Source organism: Macaca fascicularis, chromosome 12 (genome assembly GCF_037993035.2).
Source record: "Macaca fascicularis isolate 582-1 chromosome 12, T2T-MFA8v1.1".
Classification (NCBI taxonomy): Eukaryota; Metazoa; Chordata; class Mammalia; order Primates; family Cercopithecidae; genus Macaca; species Macaca fascicularis.
In genome coordinates, this window is record NC_088386.1 from 121,572,169 (window position 1) to 121,593,677 (window position 21,509).

The window sequence follows — 21,509 nt, forward strand, 5'->3', positions numbered from 1 at the left end:
GTAGCTGGGATTACAGACACCCGCCACTACACCCAACTAATTTTTGTGTTTTTAGTAGAGATGGGATTTCCCCGTGTTGGCCAGGCCAGACTGGTCTGGATCTTCTGACCTGAGGTGATCTACCTGCCTTTGCCTCCCAAAGCGCTGGGATTACAGGCTTCAGCCACCATGCCCAGCCACAACCAGTTTTATTTCTAATCTAGCAATTTTATTCTAACATTCTTTTAAAAATGTCTATAAATACTTAGGTCCTCCAAATGCTCTTTGGACCAGCTTTACTATCTTACTTGTTTCATCATTAATGATTAATAAATCTCTGAAACATGTTTATTCCAAAAAAATTTAGACTTCTTATACTTGATTTCATTATAACTAAAACAAGTTTATATACAGGCCCATTTAAAAACCCAAAATCTTTCTGAGACTGTTATGGAACTACCCTCCTGATTTAAGTTAATCTCATATAATGTTTTTTCATGACATGTATTTACACAACTGAATAGCATCTTAGAGCTGAAAGAGACTATAGCAATGTAGAAATAAATGAGGATCAAACAAAAGAGACAGGCAAAGGCTATTTATTCAGAGCTTGCATTTGGCAAAGACTCAGAGGCAGGCAGAGGAGTAGGAGGGCTTTATGGGGGAAAAAATGTTCAAATAAATTTGGCCTAAAACTGCCTCCATATGTAATGAATTGCAACCTAACTTAGTATGTAAATAAACTACAACCTATCATAAGAGTATATTATTGTAACAAGTAGCTGAGTCTTGGCCAATCATAGCAGCCAAGTTTTCAGCCAATCACAGACTGCAAACTGTCAAAACATGTCCAAATAAGGTGAAGGATGGCTTGTAATGAATCAGGATATTTCTATATGTTATTTCTTTTTTCTTTTTATAAATACTGCCTGGACAGGTTGCTGGGCAGAGATCTCTGAGCCTTACTTGTTCAGGGTGCTGCCCCATTAACAAATCCTTTCTTTTTCTCAAATAAACTCTGCTAAATTAAGTTTGTCTAAAGTTTTTCATTTATCAGCAACAATGAAAAGTCTTCAAGTGTACCTTGATTGGGGACTGTTAACTTGGGGAGGTGGCAGGTGAGCACACTAGAAATGGGGCATTCTCTGTGATTGGTTAAAGGTGTATATTTACTTTTCCTCAGTTGTTCCTAAGTTGGAAACTGGGCCAAAAATTGGGGAAGCTAAGTTGTTACTCAATCTTGACTGTTTGAGGTCAATTTTTACGTGGGTGGTTGTTTAGCTTTTAGGATTATTTCCTAGAGACGGGTCTACTCCCTACAAGTGTGACTGGTACCTCATAGGTTGACTTCCGAAGTTAGTGTGGATAATAGGCTAGAGTTCTATTTCTAAATGTTATCTGGCAATTTTCCATTTGTATAAGACCCTTAGTGATTATCTAATGTAGAAAAATTAAATAAACTCATACAGGCCAAATGCCTATGTTTAACTGAATAGTACTTTTTATGTGTCTGGCACTTTTTAGTTTTCAAAATATTTTAAACTGTAGAATATTATAAGATTTTTAAAATAAAATCAAGGAAGTTAGGTAGGGCTGGTATTTTCTTTGTTTTGTAGGTAAGAAAAATGAGACTCCCCAAAAAGTGACATGGGTCACAGCCAGAGTTGCAAAGCTGAGGCCTCTAAGATTCCTGACTCGGACTGCTCAATGTATGACAGCCTGTTCTATCTGTGTCCCACAGATTCAGATAATGGTGAACCAAAGTATGACATTTGTGTTATCACACTGCTCAAAGTCGATAAGGATTTTAACCCAAGTGTAAAAAAAATCAGATTTTTTTAATCGTTTCTGTGATTTTCTAAAAATTTCCTTATTTGAATTAAACTGTTAATCTGGTGAATTTTACAACTTGCGGTTATTAGATAATCAGATTTTTCAAAATACTATTAGCTCCATTAACATACTTATTATAACTTGATTTTCCAGTTCCATCAGGAATGTTACATTTCCTACACAGATCAGAAAGATGTGTGAAGAGCTGAGAAATCTGCAATATAAATAAATTAAAAATTCATTGAGCAATATGATAGATGGTGGAGTCAACCACTTTTTAAAAAATGCAAAACAAACAAAACCTCAATACCTACCTTAAAATAACTCAAGGCCTTTTGGGAGGAGCAGATGTATACAACTATAAAGCAAGGTCAGTGCAGAGATGACCATGACCCTGCAAGAGTTGTGAATGGGTGGGAGGGCTTCAGAGGATACTTAAATTGAGTAACCAGGAGTAAGTAGAGTTAGTTAAGCAAAGAAAGACAAGACATAAGGGAATTCAAAGGAGGGGTGGTAATAGCTGTGGAAAACAGCGTTATGTTTACTGGGGTTGGAGTGGGGAGGAAGAACCTACAACCAATGTAATACAGGGAGGTTAACGGGGAACGACAAAGCTAGAGGGGAAGGAAAGAGCAAGAAGCTGGAGATTCTTGCCGATTATAGTAAAGAGCTTAGACATTCTATGGGCAACAGGAGGCTTCTGAAAGGATTTTATTCAGGGTTACATTATGATCAGATTTTCATTTCCAATAGATCATTTTGGCAGTATAAGGAACTTATGTTTTGAGGAGTCAAGGATAGAGTCAGAGACAAGTTGCAGTAAATCAAGTGAGAGGATTAGAGCTGAACCAAAGCAGTTGAGGTAGGCATGAAACAAAGTGGAAGAGAAGTGAGAGCAAGACATCCAGAAATAAAATCTGCAGACTCTTCTAATAGATTTGGGGATTAGCACTTAAAGAAAGGGAGAGACATGCTTCTAGCTTGGATAGTTGGTTGGACAGAAAGAACAAATAGTTTGATAAGAAATTATCAGTTCAGTATCTGAAATGTTCATATGGGGACTCCAGATGGATTCATGTAGCAGGCAGTTGGATAAATGAATCTAAAGATAAAAAGAATGGTCCAGGCATCTGATAAAATATTTAGAAATCACTAACAATTAGATGATTGTTAGCTGAATCCTAGAGGACAAAAATCACAGAAAGAATATATGTAGCATAAGCAGCACAGTGGCTAAGCTGGCACCTAGGAAATGACCAATGTGCCAGTGATGCATGGAGGATGAGATGACATGAATGACGAAGGAAAGGTGTTAGATATAGAACACAACGCAGGAGGAAGGACCATCCACAAAGTCAAGAGAATTGAAGATATAAATTAGTGAGTAATCAAATAATTGTCAAATGGCTGAAAAAAAAAAAGGCTTATACATTTGCCAAATAAAAGGCACTAGGTGATGTTATCAGGAGCAGATTGGATAGAATGGTTTGGCTGAATTTTTCTAAAGATTAGAAATTAAAGAGAGTGAGTGTGAAGTGCTCTTAAATAAGTATACTCAAAGATGAGCGCAAGGGAAGAGTTACTAAAGATTCGTTGAGGGACTCTCTTTCCAAAAAGAAAATTGTATTTCTCAGAGATACTACCCTACACAACTCAGAAAAAAGGCCCCTGGAGTCTATGTTTCTGTTACATTTAGATGTTGTAGTCTCCAAGTCTGAATTTCCAACAACATATTGAGACGATTTTAGAAAATCACACTAATTTTTTGAAAGTAATTTAGGAAGAACTTTCCTTTTGTTTAACAGAATATAATTCTGGTTACTACACAGAATCAACAGAGGAACTGAAAGTCCGAAGCCACAGCACGGAGCCATTACCAAAGTTGGACAACAAGGAAAGAGGCCACCATGGGGCGTCTTCCTCCAGAGAGCCTGTCAAAGCTCAGGAATGGGACGGAACACCAGGGCCACCTGTGGTCACCAGTAGACTGGGAAGATGCTCTGTGAGCCCCACCTTGTTGGCAGGAAACCACAGTTCAGGTAAGGCGGATTATGATCTCCCAGATGGTAATTCCTCCTGTCTCTAGAAACTATTTTCATACAGTATCACTTACAGAATTATCACCACAGATATCTCTGTCTCCACAGAGAGGCAACACAAGTAGCCATTCACATGGGTTACGTAAAGGAACATAACAATATATTGTACCACTCGAAGGTACAACTATTTACAGAGGTGAAGGATACCTGAATGGTGCTTCTTGGAGCTATGCAAGACAGCAGCCTTGAAAACTTAAAAAGTTTTGTACTAATTTTCTTCAAAAATATCTAGAGGCCTCATCTAAAGCAGTTTTAACTTGTGAAGTTTGAATAATTTAGAATTTATGCTTCCTTTGCTTCAAAAGTACTTTAGGCAACTGATAAAAAATGAACAAAAGTAACACTGAGAACAGAAATGTAACAAAGATAATCTGAAAGCAGTAAAAAAAAGTAGCTACTAGGAGGCATCTGAAATGGTGAGCTGAAGATGATAACTGAGCATCGGGAATGGCACTAAGTTCCCAAATCTAAGTGAAAGGAAATGTAAAAGTTTTCATCTAATGTACCTTTAAATGTCACAAGTTAAAATCAAAATCTGCAATGCAATTTTACATGGTTAATAGGTAGATATTATTAAACATCAACTTTTTAAAAAACAGAATATGTTTACTTTGAATTTATTGAACTATGTGTTGGACTCACAGAGAGCTGTCAATTGAAATAAACAACAAATAATCAAGGAACCTCCTGTAGTTTCATGTTTCTATTTCTTACGAGTGTTAGAGCTCCAAAGAAAAGACCAATCCTTTAATATTCTTTTCAGCTCTGATACTCATCTTAGAAAGCCATTTACATGAATTTAGCTTGTGGTCTCTCAGACAGTCGTGCGCAAGTTAAAATTGGAATAGACTGAATGGTCTCTGTGGTTGCTGAGGGATATTCCTGGAACAATACCCAGGCAGGAGCAAAGTACTGGCTTCCCCAGACTTAACATGTAACTTGAAGCTTTGGTGGTAGAGCCATAGCACATGTATGGATAACCAACTCTAAAGCATGAGTTAAAATTTGGCCAAAGGAATACTATATGAATTTAACAGAAATTTCAAAGTATATTTTTGATAGTAAAGTATAAATTGCTATAGGTGTATGAAAAGAAGATATTTGTGCACTTTGTCACAAAAGAAACATAGAGAACAGATAGTTTTTGGTTTTTTTTTCTTTTGAGATGGAGTTTTGCTGTTGTTGGCCAGGCTGGAGTGCAATGGTGCGATCTCAGCTCACTGCAACCTCTGCCTCCTGGGTTCAAGTGATTCTCCTGCCTCAGCCTCCCTAATAGCTGGGATTACAGGTGCCCACCACCATACCCAGCTAATTTTTTGTATTTTTAGTAGAGACGGGGTTTCACTATGTTGGCCAGGCTGGTCTCGAACTCCTGACCTCAGGCGCTACACTCACCTCAGCCTCCCAAAGTGCTGGGATTACAGGCTTGAGCCACTGTGCCCGGCTCACAAATAGTGTTTTTATGGGAAAAAAAAGTCACTTCTCCAAAAAACTTTGACATCACTATTTAATTGAGTCTTATGATTAGTTTGGGACTTATTTGTAGTTTTAAAGAATTATCAAAATTTGTACCAGTTCTATAGAAAATATGTGAACAATATACACTTCTATTGTGGCTAGATATATATTTTATAAAAATCAGAAGCATTCTCTGGGTTTCTATTATGTTATAGCCACTGTTCTACGATCTGAGAGTACAATGACAAAAAATACATCCTTACGTTTAAGTGCTCAAAGTCTAGAGCAAGACAGACAAATAAATAACTGCAGTATACTGTGTGTTTCAGTCAGGATTCTCTAGAGAGACAGAACCAATAGGATATATAGATAAAAATATATAAAGAGATTTATTATGAGGGATTAGTTCACATAATTATGGAGGCAGAAAAGTCTCATTATCTGCTTTCTGCAGGCTGTAGGCCCAGGAAAGAAAATGGCAGAGTTCTAGTCCAAGCTCAAAGGCCTGAGAACTAGGGGAGTCAATGGTATAAGTCCCAATCTGAGTCAAAAATCCCAAAAGCCAGAATGCAGATGTCCAAGTGCAAGAGAAGACAGATGTCCCAGCTCAAGAAGAGAGAGTAAATTCACCCTTTATTATCTGTTCCATTCTATTAAACTCCTCCACAAATTGGATAATGCCCACCCATCTAGGTAAGGGTGATTTTCTTTACTTAGCGTAGAGATTCAGATACTAATCTCTTCCAGAAATACCCTCACATATACACCCATAAATAATGTTTTACCAGCTATCTGGGCATTCCTTAACCCCGTCAAGTTGACACATAAAATCACATATGTTATATAAAAATATGAATACTATGGGAAACAGAAGATGTCTTAATCCATTTTGTGTTTCTGGGTACACGAGGCTGGGTAATTTATAAAGAGAATAAATATTATGAGGCTGGGTAATTTATTAAGAAATGAGGTGTATTTGGCTCATGGTTCTGCAGGCTGGGAAGTTCAAGAAGCATGGAGCTGGCTTCTGCTCACCATGAGGTTGGGGCTTCTGTACTGGGTCGAAATGTGATAGAAGTTCAAAGGGGAAGTAGATAGGTATGAAGAGGCAAAACTCAACGGGCATCTGGCTTTATAAGAACCCACGCTCTCAGGAGCCAGTCTAGTCTCACCAAAGTGAGAACCCACTCACTACCTCAAGAACAGCAGCAAGCCATTCATGAGGATTTACCCCCATGACCCAGACCCCTCCCACTAGGCCCCACGTCCCAACACTGCTGCAATGGGGATGAGATTTCAACATGAGTTTTGGTGGGAACAAGCTATTTCCAAATCACAGCTGAAGAGAAATCAGTTAGTTCTTCCTGGAATAATGTGATTTTAGCAGCAATAATTGGGGGTTTTGGTGGATAAAATAATATTTGCTTGAAGAAGTAATATGTGAGCTGGAACTTGAAACAAAGAGTTGCTCACCAGGAAGATGAAGAAAAAAGCCGGCCTTCTGGATGAAAACCTAAAGGTCTGTGGGATGGAACAAAGTATGTTTGGTATAAAGGATGAGGGAAGATTGAAGAAACTGAAAAGGTAGGTGGTGACAAGATAGCAAAAGTCCTGAAGGGCCTTGTTATTAATTAGAAAGCCTTTCAGCTATGAAGTATAAATTACCAGAGGCTTAAGCAATAATAGCCTTTGTTTGCACCCATAGCATCAAGCCTCGAGGTAGGCAGTTCCAGGTGTTTTGCAGCTGTTCAGGGATGTCAAGGACCCAGGAACTTTTTATCCTTCAAGTCTTCTGTTCTGCTACCCTTGGTGATAGTTTTTATGATGACAAAGCTGATGGACTACACAGTTCTGGGCATCATACCTCAGAAGACTCTCCATTTCATCTAATTGTTCAGAATTGGGAAACATCTTCTCTGGTCCAATCTCTGAGTGAAAGAGAATGGGATTTCCATGGGCCTGTAGAGAACCCTTTTTCCCCTAAATCAAGAGCCCTTTGCCTTCCATCTGGAAATGAAATCAAAAGCCTATTAGCAGGGATAAAGGGGGAATGATGTTGCATAAGCAGTAGACGGTGTCTGCCATGTTGTAATTAGGTTTTTAAGTTTATGTGGTGGATCTTTTGTAGTTATTTACTATTTTTTAAAGATAGGAATAATGTAATTCAGTTTACATCATGGAACACCCAATGATGACTCTGTTACTTTAAACCTGGGTGATTGGGAAGTCATTTACTGAGATAGAGACAGTCAATGTGAGATGTGGAGCAAGGTTTATGAGGGAAAATCAGGACTTACATTTTGACCATGTTAAGTTAGAAATGCTCTGGAACATCAAATTGAGAAGCCAGTAGATTGTTCAGATTATAGATCTGTAGCTAAAGAGATTGAGTGGCTTCGAGACTGAGACAGATTGTTCAGATTATAAATCTGTAGCTAAAGAGATTGAGTGGCTTCGAGACTGAGACTAGACTCCTTTGGCATGTTAGAACAGTAAGACTGGATGAGTCTAAACTAGGAGAGCAGGAAATTCAGATGACACCCTGGGGAAATCCAGACATTTCAAAACATGGGCAAAAGAAGAACCTGTGAAAGAATTAGTTCATAATTAAACTTTTTTGAACACTTAGTTACGTATAAATTGATAAACATGTACCGTACAGTGTCTTTACACTTCGATATGAATATTCTAATAAATTCAGAATGTAAACAGAATTTATACCATACTTTCACTGTCTTCCACATAAAAACCCCAAAGCATCTCTTTTGGTTTACAGCACCTAAAATCTGCCCTTCTGAGTTTTTTAGCGCTGTTTGTAAATCTGGAAATTGTCTACTGACCAGAAGAAATGACATACATATTTTGAGTCCCTCAGATTCTTTATCTTAGAAGGAGGTAGACAAAGATGGAAGAAGAAATAAATTCTGTCAAGTTTTAAATAATGAGATGGTTGTATTCATATTAGAAGAAATGCAAAACAGAGCAGCAAGTGTAGAGTTACATATATAATATCAGTGCATGCCAGCTGCTTATGTGAAAGTGAAACTCAAATTAATGTTACCATTACTTGAACATCTAGTCTACCCTTCTACTACTTTTCAGGAAAGAAAAGGAGAAAGGGAAAAATGTTGTGTTGTTAGCTTTTATTTTTCTGAAGAGAAAGAACCTAAATGGTACCAGTTCTGAACTAGAAAATGCCATAGTTTGACTGGCAAAATGTAGAGAGTATCTGAAGTTCACACTCACCTTTGGTGTTTTTTTGTTGTTGGGTTTCTGTGTGTGTGTGTGTGTGTGTGTGTGTGTGCGCGCGCGCGCGCGCACGCACGCGCGCACACGCGTGATGGAGTCTTACCCTGTCACCCAGGCTGGAGTGCAATTGCGTGATCTCAGCTCACTGAAACCTCTGCCCCCCAGGTTCAAGCGATTCTCCTCCTTCAGCCTCCTGAGTAGCTAGGATTACAGGCGCCTACTACCATGCCTGGCTAATTTTGGTATTTTTAGTAGAGACGGGTTTTCACCATGTTGATCAGGCTAGTTTCGAACTCCTGACCTCAGGTGATCCACCTGTCTAAGCAGCCTCCCGAAGTGCTGGGATTGCCCGGCCACCTTTGGTGTTTTAAACAAACCATGCGCTACTTGAATATTCATCAGTGAGATGGTCTTTGTCCAAAATAAGCAAGTAGCTACATCAAGAGGGAGTTTTAGACTTTCTGTTTTGGAACAGAAGACAATGAGTCAGTATTAACTGTTTTTCCTTCTTTTCTTTACACTTCCTCATCATCGTTGCCTCCTCGTCCCTGGATACTCAACTTCATACCTCACACTAGAGAGGAAAGAAGATTCAACGTATAAACTCCTCTTTTCTCTGTCAACTTTCTGCTTCTGCATCTATCTCTCTCTGTCTCACCTCCACACTGATATACATACAAACTTCTACCAGTCACAGACTATTGCTTTACCAAAAGTAGTTTAGCCACTTGAAATGGTTGTTCTTAACAGCTCTTTTGAGGAATGAAGGAATTGCTGAAGTAAAGCAAATGTGTCAGGAGATCTCAATTCTAATTAACATTACCACTGGTTGCTGGGGTACTTTATTAAAGTCACTGTTGTTTAGTAAATCAGAGATTCCCCAGAGGGTGATTCTTGAAGGCAGTGGAGAACTGGGACCCAAATGCTCATGAACATAATAGGAAAGCGTGAGGAAATTATAAGAGTAAATATGGTATTGACAAAAACTCAGATTTCAACCGCTGAACCCATTAACAAATAGTTTCCATACAGCTAGTATCTGACTCTGTTATGGTTTCTGGGGGTACACACATTTACCCCCCATAGGCTACGTAAAATACAATCTCTGACACTCAAAGATTTTACTATGCTTCTTTATGACACGGAACTATTGAACACAAATTAATTAGGTTATAATTAAATGTATTATTTTTATTATCTACTGCTTACTATACATTAAAAATCATTCAGAGAACGATTAATTAGTGTAGGCTTGAAAAACGATGGAGAGATTAATGGAAGACATGGAGTCTTAAGCCAGGATTATTCCAGATCTTCTTATAAATCATTATGATTATCAATTGAGTGGAAAGAGAATTTTCCACATGGGATGAAAAAGGTGAAGAGACACACCTGCCCTGGCTTGGCCCCGCCAGGCCACCCTGACAGAAGTGTTTTTGGAAGTAAACTCAGCCCTTGACTTATGAACAAAGTGGTGTCATACCCACACATGCACATAGACATATATAGGCACACAGGGTTTAGAGTGTAACATTTAAATCTAAACCAGAATGAAAACCCTATAAAGGGAAGGATCAACTATACTGTAAAATCCTTGGCTTCTGCGTGTTCAACTTTCTGTGCTTCTGCTGTTCTGCAAAGGTCCAAGATGCTGATTGAGATGCCTTCAGGACAGACAGGTATCATTAGCAAGTGAAGCGGGAAAGATGGCTTCCTTCATGTATTTTCCTTATACATGAAGCACATAGAAATGTACTTCACTCCCACAAAGGAAAATGTTTTTCCCACTTTTCTTGAAACTTGAAGCCTTTTTGTTCTAAGTTCTATATGCCCATATTTGTTAGGAGCATTGCTAAGGAGAAATATTTCTCCATTACAAGGAGAATCTATGCAAGCTGATGCACCTCAGGACTCAATGATGGAAATGCACGTGACCTGGAAAGCACAGGGACACCCCAAGTGGACAAAAGCTACTCAGGGCCAGCTGATGCTGCCATGAGAAATGCTCACCCAAGGTTCCCAGATTTTATTGCTATTATGTGAAATCTCCCAATTTTTAAATGTAGTTCAATTTTTAGAAAACATTGAGTAGAATAATTCACTTCTTTTAGCTGGGTAAGACCCGAAGACCCCACACTTGCATTTTCTGGTTTGTAAAATCAAGTGGTGACCATTAAGTTGAAGCACGGATTTGACCCTGTGGCACAGAGAAGCTGCTTTCTGCTGGAAGCAGTGGGTCCCAGTAGATAACTTGCCCTCTTGGCTTTTATTTTCCAGAAGCTGCTGCTCCTGGACAGGGAAATGCTAGCAATAGGAACACTGATGAGAGAGAGATATGCAGCCTTTGATGGTGAGGGAAGGAAGGGGGAATTCCTTAGCACTAAAAGAGGAACAGAGGTTTAGAATTCCATGAAGGGTGAGGACCAGCAGCCTTCATAGCACCTTGCAAAATGGCATGACCTCTAACTGGTAGAGAAGTTGGGTGGGGTAGAGTTTGCATAGGCTGGGCTTTATGCACCATGGTTCTAACCTTGGTGGAATTGTGTACTTCAAGGAGCTCTTTGTGCTTGCACAGTAGACCCCCCTGTGACAACCAGTATGAGCTAAAGAGTAGGAGGACCATATTATGTACTATGCTCTGTAGAACAGTTCTGGGACTTCATGACCCATTGTAAGGAAGCATTTTCTGTCATCATTTATGATTCAGTCCTTCATATCCAAGAGAAGTCTTGTACACACAAGTTCAGAAAAGTGAAAAACAGCTGCAGATTTGATTTCATTTAAAGGAAACAAAAAAAATGCCATTTCTTGCACACCATGCTTGTAAATTCTATACTAATTATAAATGCATGCATAAGGTATAATGTAGTGGTTGAGCACCAAATGGTTAGGCAACCTGCAAATCTGGATTTAAATCCTGATTCTATTTTGTTGAAGACAGTGAGAGCTCTGGCTCCAACATGACACTTTACACACCCAAACCATGGTTCATAAGACATTTGCAGTCATAATTCATCTGCTGGTCACTATCTTAAAGATTGAAGAGATCACAAAGACCTTAAGGGGCTATTCAAAGGCTCAAAAGTGGAGACCCTGGAAGATGTGGCAAAATGGGGGCCATTTACAATAAACAACAGAGCTGGGATTCAGGAACGGAACTGCAGTTGAACTCAAGAGCACAGTCTTTGAATACTGAATTTCTTTCAGTTGATTTATAAGAAAGATGATTTTCTCTTGAAATTTCTAAAACATATTTCCTGTACTTTACTTGATAACACTGAAATGACTGGCTCACTTTGCTGATAAACTTCCTGACAGCAATAACTCAAAGCCATTTATGCTTCAGCCTTCATATCCAAGAAGACTCCCAGGCACACAAGTTTAGAGAGGTGATAAACAGGCAAGCCATGCAGAACTGGGCAGCAGGACTGTGAGCTGAAGAACAGCACTCATGATGGTCCTTCCTGGTAGACCATAATAAATCGGCGTAGTTTTCTTTTTTTAGTGTGTAAGTAAATCATGCTTGGCAACAATATTAATGAATTAATATTTTGGTGTTAATTATTTGATGAAATAACAAAACACTGCTGTGACTCACTTTCTCTATCTTTACAGAAGAGATCAAGTAAATTTCACTGTGTAGGTTATGATGAGGATTAAATTAAAAAATGCCTGGAAATGCTTGGTACAAAGCCGGTTTATAATAGCTAGTAGACAAATGTTTATTCTGTTCCCATTCAATTTTACTGGAAAAATACCTGTCTTTTTCTAGGACCAAGACTAGATGTTTTCTTTTGAAAATCAGCACATTGCAAATGATAAGATATTTCTTTAGCAAAACATAAGTGGTTATGAGGCTACTGTTAGTGCAACAATGTATGCTTCATTGACTTGTGCATTTTTCGACAAAGATTTCTGGCCAGTGTGATGACCCTTTTTGGATTTCCTTGAGTCTGCATGTATAGATGGAATTTGGAGGAAGAATGAGGTGCAGGCCTTAAGACTCAGTTGCTGCATTGTACACAGTTATCAAAGAAGTAATCCTAATCTCTCACAATGCTTCTGTTCTGCTTAGAAGCAATGAATAGGATTTAAAACCAGGTTGTCAAGGATGTGGGAATCACAAGAAATATTGATCTCTACAAATGTATACATCTTCTCTAATAAATATCCAACCTGAGATTCATTCATCTGTTCCTTTAGTCATTTATTCCCTTTGTGTTTATTTTCTAACTAAAATTTCTTCAACATCTACTTTGTGTTGTGCAGGGGATGGGGAGGACAGGGGTATATATAATATACCCTAGACTCATATTCTAGCAGGTAAATCAGAAAATAAAACAACTGATTATTCCAAAGAGTGTTATAAGTAAGCCAAGCACAACTGGCCAAAGGGAAGGCCATTCAAGCAAGTTTCCTAGAGAATGTGATAGTAAATTAGATACTAGCATGATGAGTAGGAGCCAGGCAAATAAGAGAGGATAGAGTGTTTCCTGCAGCTCACTCAGGAGTGTGGATAAAAACTTTGCTTTTAGAACCTGGTTAATATTCAACTTTTTAATATATCTGCATAATTTCTAAGCTGTGCCTTCTTTTCTTTCTTTCATTTCTTCAAGTGGCCCAGCTCCTTCAGGACGCCAAGGTTGATCCTAATGGTCCTAATTATTCCCCTCTCCCTGTATTCATGCCCTTGGTAATGTGCTTTCATAGCTCTTTATCAAGAAGTAAAGTCAATTTCGCATCCCTTGAATCTGGACTGGCCTTGAGTCTTGCATTGACCAACAGAGTGACATGGAAGTGACCGTGTGTCAGTTCTGAGCGTTGGCCTCATGAGGTGTGAATGCTTTCATTGTTCTTTTCCAACCCTGCCACCACCATGTGAACAAGCCTGGGCTCGCCTGTTAGAGGATGAAATACAATAGAGGAGAACCCCCCAAAATGTGAGAAAACACAGCATGGAATAGCAGAACCATCTACTTGACCCACATTTGACTGGAGATGGCATGAATGAGCCTGGCTGAGACCAGAAAAACCACCCAACAGACCCATAGACTCATGAGCAAAACTCAATGAGTGTCATTTTAAGACACTGAGTTTGGGTGTGGCGTGACACAGATACCATGATCTGTTTGTATTTTGCTATTTGTCTTCCAAGTGAAAATGCTTTATTGCTTTATTATTATTAGGTAATAGTACAGTAGTATAATGACAGGTAAGTAGAGTATGCTCATTGACAAAAAGTTAAAGTAAAAAATGAACCTCTACTTACCCGCCTTTTCCTTTACCGTCTCACTTTAGGAAGTATTTATTGTGTTAAACCATCATGTTTTCATAGTTTAGGGACTGAGTTTTTATTATGCAACAGGAACAGCAAACCGATCTGATGGAGTTTGGGTATTCATTGTAATTTAGACTTCGCTGTAGGCTATTCTCTAACTTCCTGCTTGGCTCCACTTCAGCCCTGGGCAGCTGTGAACTTCCAAAGCTACGACCCTCAAGGCTGCCTTTCTGTGCAGTCAGATCATGCACCAGAATACAATTCTCCACATCTATTCTCCTTTCCAGTTCTAATTGGGTGCTTGGTGACTTCCCGGGGGAACATTAACCAGGTTCTGCTGCCTGGTTCTGTTCACTGCTTTCTCACTCTGCAGTTTCATTCTCCCTTTCTAAATTTGAGGAGCAAATGTGTAACAGAATTCTCATTTGGAGGGACCTGGGAGGGTACTGTAAGCTGTATCCCCAAGAGTCTCACTTTTATTTCTCTGTGGAAAACTGTGGCTTCTGCTGGCTAGAATGCGTGTTTATCAGAGAAAGTTTTATTTGGATTTCTCCTGATACTGGTAGTATGGCTTTGAGAAACAACGAGAAAAGGAGAACTGGGAGGGAGTTAACCATTTAAAATGGTCAAAGCCTGTCTTTCTAGAGTTTGAATGTAAACAAACAGGGTACAAAATGCAAAAGGCTAATTACAAAATAATAGAAGATAATGACTCTCACATTCCAAGGCAAAAAGCTTGACTGCACAAACAGAGCTTGCAAAGGAGATGATCAAAATGAATACTGTTGTCCTTAACTGAACTCTCATTTCTAGCCTAGTAAAGTAGTTAGAGGCTGAGAGAGACAGAGACTAAATATTAGAGAGAATTTCAGATAGACTCTGTGTGTGGTGGTGTGTGTGTGAGAGAGAGAGAGAGAGACAGAGACAGAGATAGAGACACAGAGAGAGAGAGAGAGAGAGACAGAGAGAGAGAGAGAGATGTGTCCATCCCAATAGAAGAGGGGTGAGAAGTGTCTCCCCCAGTGGAAAGTCAAATAAGATACTTAAATGGAACCACTCAGAAAACTTGATATTGTTTCTAACAGTTTGAGGGACAGGGTGGAAGGAAAAAGCACAAGACTGGGTGAACGGTCTATGACCGCAGAGAAAGTTACTTAGCGAGTAACTGTTTGGCCGCTGATGGTGGGTTAAAGATGTGTATAAAGTGTGTTTTCTATGGATCAGATTTGGTCCTGGAGAGGAACCTTGGAGGTGGCCTAGATCATGAGAGTGCCCGGGGCAGCCAGGACTCTCAGGACGTGTTTCAAGGTGCCCTACAGGATATCCAGTTACCCCTGAAAGACATAGAGTGAACAACCATGACGTCTCCAGGTGAGAGATGGCCAACCAATCCGAGGAGTCCTTCAGGAACCCTGGAAAGCACCCCGAGAAGACAGAGCTTCAGTGTCAAACACCTTCCCCAGCGAGATGGGGAGAGATGCTAGCCCGTGCCAGGCCCTTGAAGAGCCTTTCCTTCCCCCATCTCTCCTGGTCTCTCCCGTTTCTGCCCAGATGAGAGCAGGCATTGTGGGGACCAAGTTGGGAACAGAGATGGAAGAAGAGGAGAGGAGGCCGAGACAGAGGCCATCTCTTCTGTTTGCCAGGAGGTGTCCGAAAGTGGGCCAAGGGAGAAGTGTTTCCTTGAGATAATGTTCATAGTTTTGATTAATATAAGTAACTGGGCACTTAAACTATTACTTCAATAAGACTTTTTGTAACTTAAAGAAACTGAAAGATTTTTAATCATCAAAGTGAAAAATAAAAGTCCTGGGACTCAGTAGGGAGTTTCTCTAAAGCACAAGAAAGACCTTTGCTCCCCTAGAACAGGTTGGTACAGCTCTGGCTTCCGGGGAGAAAAAAATAAAACAGTTTTCTGATGCATGTAAGATCCTGTATGTTCAAACAAACAGTTAAATTGACAAGTTTAAAGAGAACAGACTCGGGTATAATTTTTAAAAATTGCTTTAATATTACAGCAGATTATATGTAACCTGAGTTGTGGAATTTAAGTTTATTACCTTTGTGGGTTACCTGTGACCTGTTTAAAAGAATGCCTTATTTTTATTATCCCAAAACTTTTAAAATGCCTTTATATGTACTTTCTCATTTGTCCTTCACAAAAACCTGTGCATAAGTGGGCTGGTATTATCTGACATTTTTTTCTTTTTCTTTTTCTTTTTTTTTGGTGATAAAACTGAGGCTCAAGAGAAATCAAGTCAATTGCCCAGATTCACTGATAAGTAGTAGACTCAAATAAGGAAATGAACTTTGGGTTTCTGACTCCTACTACAGCTCTCTTCCCATGATTTAATTAGGCTGGGTTTCTCTATTTCCACCTCCGTGCTCCCAGGTTTATTCATTTATTCACATTCACTTATTCATTCTTTCATTTATTCATCTATTTTATTCAATATAAAATTACCAACCATTGGGTACATGCCAGTGAGAGAGACAGCCATTACAGTAATGACAAAAGTTTAAAACTGTAATTACAAACGGTGATGAAAGGAGAGTGACAGGGCGCTTCCTTTAGAGTGTGTTTCAAGGCATCCTAATAACCTGGGGCCTGAGCTCTCAAGGTGAATTAGGAGGAAGAGCAATCAAGGAAGAGGACGTAGGAGATGCCAGAACCCTGTGACGCCATGACCCACATAATTGAGGAGCTAAAAGGAGGAGAGAGAAGAAGCTGAGAACCTGACAAGGGTGAGGGTGAGCCAGTCACATCCATGACTTGGGTCTTACCTGAAAATGACAGGAAGCCATTTATGGATTTTTAACTCAGAGCTTATGTAATCACATATACAGAGACAGCTAATTTATGATCATCCTAAACCAAGGGAAACCGATTTATGAAGATCAACATGAACAGGCTGCCCCAAATAACCTACCTTATAAATCCGAAGGAGAACTGTTATCTCTGCTCTCGAATGAGATTTCACCTTTCCTACAGCTCATTGAGAGGTGTTTTTAACTGATTGTTGGTATCTATAAAAATTAATTATTGAGAACCTGAGCAGCCGTGTTACACATGTGTTTTTGTTGTTTTTTCAAACATCAGCAACATTGTGTATGCTTGTCTTTCTTTGGTCCAGTCGTTTACTCACTCTTGTGAGAACACTATGAGGTGACGAAAGGATGACCCCTGCCTTCAAGAAGCTTATTTGTGCCTATGATCTCAGTTGATTTTATACAGCAAGGGGTCCTTAGTGCCTCTGATTCCATAAAACAGGGAACTAGTCCAAGTCTTTGCTGTTTAGCATTTTGTAACATTTCATCAAACTCTTTGTGTTCTTGTTCTCATTTTTTTTTTTCGAGGAAGGTAGTTAGCTAAAGTTACGGGACCAGCCTAGAGTCAAGGAATTTGCTGATATTAACTGATGTGTGTGTACATATATAAAGCCATGAGGCTACTTACGGGTTTTAAACATAAGTTTCATATGACTAGATTTGCACAGTCAGCTAATTACCTATTACCATATTTTATATATGCATTATATTCATACACACACATATTTCCCCTTTAACTTGGTTTCTGCTAAACACATGCATAGAATATGATACTGTATACTGTATAGATACCATAGATACCCTGAACACTGCTAGAAAAAAATACAACTTGATAGTAATTTCGTTCTCAATAGAGAAATTCTGAATTCCAACTATTCTCTGATTCTTTTGGGGAAAATAATTAGGTAGAAACCATTCAGATAATGCGGAAAGTGACTTTCCTTGCCTTGCCTCTCAATACAAGATTAATTCTGCTTGAGAACCACGATGACAGTGTGCTGGCTCCAGTTTTGACTGTAGCATCAGTGACTGGTGTCTGTCACTGCAGGGCGGTGGCTCCACCCTGTGCCGTCTCCTGGTGGAGTCCGCCCTGACATTGCTCCTAGACTGCAGCTGTTGGCTTCCTTTGGAAAGGCCCTGTGGAGATGCTGCAGCAACAGTGTTCACAAAGAATGCCCTTTCTGTTGCTGTGAAAAGCCACAAAAGACATAAAATAGAAGACTCTGTCTGACTTATGCTAGGCATTTACAGAGACTAGTCTGGAAGTTTTGTAATCGGCCCAGAATAGGTAATAAATAATATGTTTATTGCCATCTACTGTCCAACATAGGAACTGCAATCCCTCAAACACACACACACACACACACACACACACACACACACACACACACACACTTTTTTTTTTCCCTTGGTTATGAAGCACTCAGTTGAAAACTGGTCAATGCAGCCTGGGCACGGTGGCTCATGTCTGTAATCCCAGCACTTTGGGAGGCCAAGGTGGGCGGATCACAAGGTCAGGAGTTCAAGACCAGCGTGGCCAACATGGTGAAACCCTGTCTCTATTAAAAATACAAAAACTAACTGGGCACATGCCTGTAATCCCAGCTACTTGGGAGGCTGAGACAGGAGAATTGCTTGAACCAGGACCCGGGAGGCAGAGGTTGCAGTGAGCCGAGATAGCGCCGCTGGACTCCTCCAGCCTGGGCTACAGAGCGAAACTCCATCTCAAAAAATAAAAAAGAGAAAACTGATCAATGTATTTTAGTTTTTTTTTCCTGGAAACATGGGGAAGGTGAAGAGATGGAGAAACATGGCTTTTTATCCATGTGAAACATACAAATCCTCTTTTAGAGTGGCCTCATTCTTTAAAATATTGTTTAGAATAATTCAGTCAATAAATGCTTAATGAGTCCTTATTAAGGATCAGTTATCATGTTACTCAGGGAAATAGTCTGAGGAAAGAGACATGGTTCCTGCTTTCAAAGAGCATGGAGTTTAGTAGAGGAGGAAAGGGAAGGAAGGACCAAGTGTACCAGGTGGAGTGAAGTAGCATGATTAAAATCCTACAGTAAGAGAAAGCAGGGAGCTTAGGATAACCTGATGCAGTGTGCTGGGGGCAAGACTACTGATGAGGCTGGTTGTATAAACTAAGCTGTGTGTACCAGTGTGAGGAAGTGGTGTGTAATTTATTATAAGCAGGGAAGCTAAAAGATCAGATTGACCCCCGAGTAATAAAAACCACTAACATTTCTTGCGATTTTAGTACATGCTTTTTGCCATGGAAAAACCTTAACATTTATTATCTAATTTAATTCTTACAGCAATCCTGTGAACTAGGTACCATTATTTCTCCCCTTTTATCTGTGAACAAACAAGTGTAGAAAGGTCAAGCAAATTTCTCCTGGTCGTTCAGCTAGGAGGTGATGAGAGTTTAGCAGACCTTGTGAAAAGATATACCTCTTTCTCAAAAGCTCCAGCAGAAGTATGAAAGCCACTCTCATTGACTGACTTGGGTCACATGTCCATCCCTGTACCAGTCAATGAGACCAAGGGGATAGAATGATTGATTGGACAGACTTGAGTCATGTGACCAATTCTAGAGCTAGAGTTGAAGTCAGCTCTTACTACAGAATCATAAGAACTAAGATAATTGGTGATCCTGTTCTCTGAAGAAAAATCAAATTACTATTGCAGAAAAAGAGGAAATGGATTTTAGACAGAGAAAAATGACAAATGACCATTATCCCTCGTACATTTTTATTTTTAAATAAATTTTTATGGGTGTTTAAAAACTATTTACTACCAAAATTTTATCAACAGCGTTAGAACATTTTAACAAATAGCAAACTTGAGTTATGCATAATTCTGTCAACATTGTTACTAGAAAACAAATACACAGACAAACAAAAACAAAAATGCTGACCAGAAAAGAGTAAAAGAAAAAGCCCTTAATAAACTATCTCATGATTAATCAAGAGTAACTTTGAGGTCATTCAATTATTTTAACAAATTTCATTTACTAGACTCAAACAATCAATAAGTAGAACCTTGGAATTTGCTTCTTGTTATAGATGATAAAAAATCCCCTGAGAGTTCGTATAACTTCCCTCAGGTCTCATGGGCAGAAAACAGTGTTTCTTGGATTTTGCCATAGAGATTTTTCCAGGAAAGCATTTCCTAACTGGTGGTTCCCAAATCCCTTGAAATTTTCAAAGGATTTCCCATGTTCCTTGTGCTTAAACATGACATTTTCCTATGTTTTGTTGATTTAAAATACGCAACTGGCAAATTAATTGTATAAAAAGTTACCTTTTTAATAGAGCTCTTTGGGGACAGACTGTGTAAAGCAACGATTCTCAAACTCTGGCCTCAGGACACCTTTTGTTCTTAAAATTACCGAGGGCCCCAAAGACTTTCCTTTATAAGAAAAGAAGTATAATAATATCTATCATATTACAAATTAAAATTGGAAACTTAAAATATTATCTAATAATTAAAAATTTAAAAAGAAACCCATAGTATATTAACATAAATAACATTTTTTCTCAAAAAAAAAAAAAACCTGTATTTTCTAAAACTATAACAAATGGTGAACAGGTTGAATTCATTTTACATTTGCGAGAGTCTTTTTAATGTCTGATTCAAGAGAACGTAGATAGCATTTCTTATCTTTTTTGGATTCAATCTATTGTAATATTTTGCTTTGGTTAAATATATCATAAAAATCTGTCCTTATACAGATGTGTAGTTGAAAAGGGAGAAATACTTAAATAGCTTGTTTATATAATTGTGGATATTCTTTTTTAATACCATTCCAGAACTAAATGAATAGTAATTTCTTAAAGGTTAGTGACAATGTTAGCTGTATATCAATAAACTCACCATGCTGTCTTACATTTAAATCTATTGCTCTATCTTGAACTGTAAAATGCAGTGTTTTACCCCTCATGATTTATAACATCGTGCATTTAGAAAATAGCAGTTCATTAAGTCATATGGATCTTCCATGTGTTGACACATTTTGTCATAAAAATCAATATATCACATGTGTTAATATCACTAGTGATCTCATAAAACCAGCCTTTAAGTATTAGGATAATCTCAAGCTCACAGTAATGGGTAAAAACTTTTTCAAATTTTTAATTTTTGCTTGAAAGCTCAAATTTATTATTGTCGACAGATGCTGTCAGTTGCCTTCTTTGAAGAAATAGACTCACTCCATTCATTTTCCAAAAAAAAAAATCTACCAAATATCCAAGTCTATTTGTTAGTAGGAAGCAAATACTTACTAGTATAGTTTAGTGCCGCTCCTTTGATGTGTGAAAGTGGCAGCCAATTTATCCATTGCTTTGAGATTTTCAGTGTATTTGTCAATACAGTAAAAAAGCAAATAACATCTTAATATTTTTATGAAACAGTTTTGACCTTATGCTCTGTCCCCCAAAGCATCTTAGAGACCCCCAGAACTTCTGCTATAAAGTGAACAAGCATAACCACTACTGGAGATCAGGTTGAAGTTCTCTGCCATGGAGGATTTGAGTGGGTACAGTCTTAGATTAGGCTTATTCATAGCCAGACATTGCTTAGTTTATATCTATAATTGTCAGTTGGCTCAAGGCAAAAGTATAAGGAACATGGCCATTGTAATAGAACATAGTAATGAGGACCATCAATGTTATAATAACTGGTCACACTTTCTCTCAAAATGTTTGCTCTTTAATAAAGTACAAAATTCAATGGTATAAAGAGGAAATACTATTAGTATTATATCCAGTTTTGATTTTCAC

General features: G+C 38.6%; 1 protein-coding gene across 4 annotated transcripts in view; it reads left to right on the forward strand.

Moving 5' to 3' along the window:
* Positions 1-21,509, forward strand: part of NYAP2 (neuronal tyrosine-phosphorylated phosphoinositide-3-kinase adaptor 2) — a 327,009-nt gene that overhangs the window by 218,776 nt on the left and 86,724 nt on the right. For all 4 annotated transcript variants that reach the window (XM_015432881.3, XM_045367793.3, XM_015432880.3 and 1 more), the window contains one exon: positions 3,642-3,851. In XM_015432881.3, the coding sequence (XP_015288367.3) occupies positions 3,642-3,851 (210 nt within the window). The remainder of the gene's footprint in view (positions 1-3,641; positions 3,852-21,509) is intronic.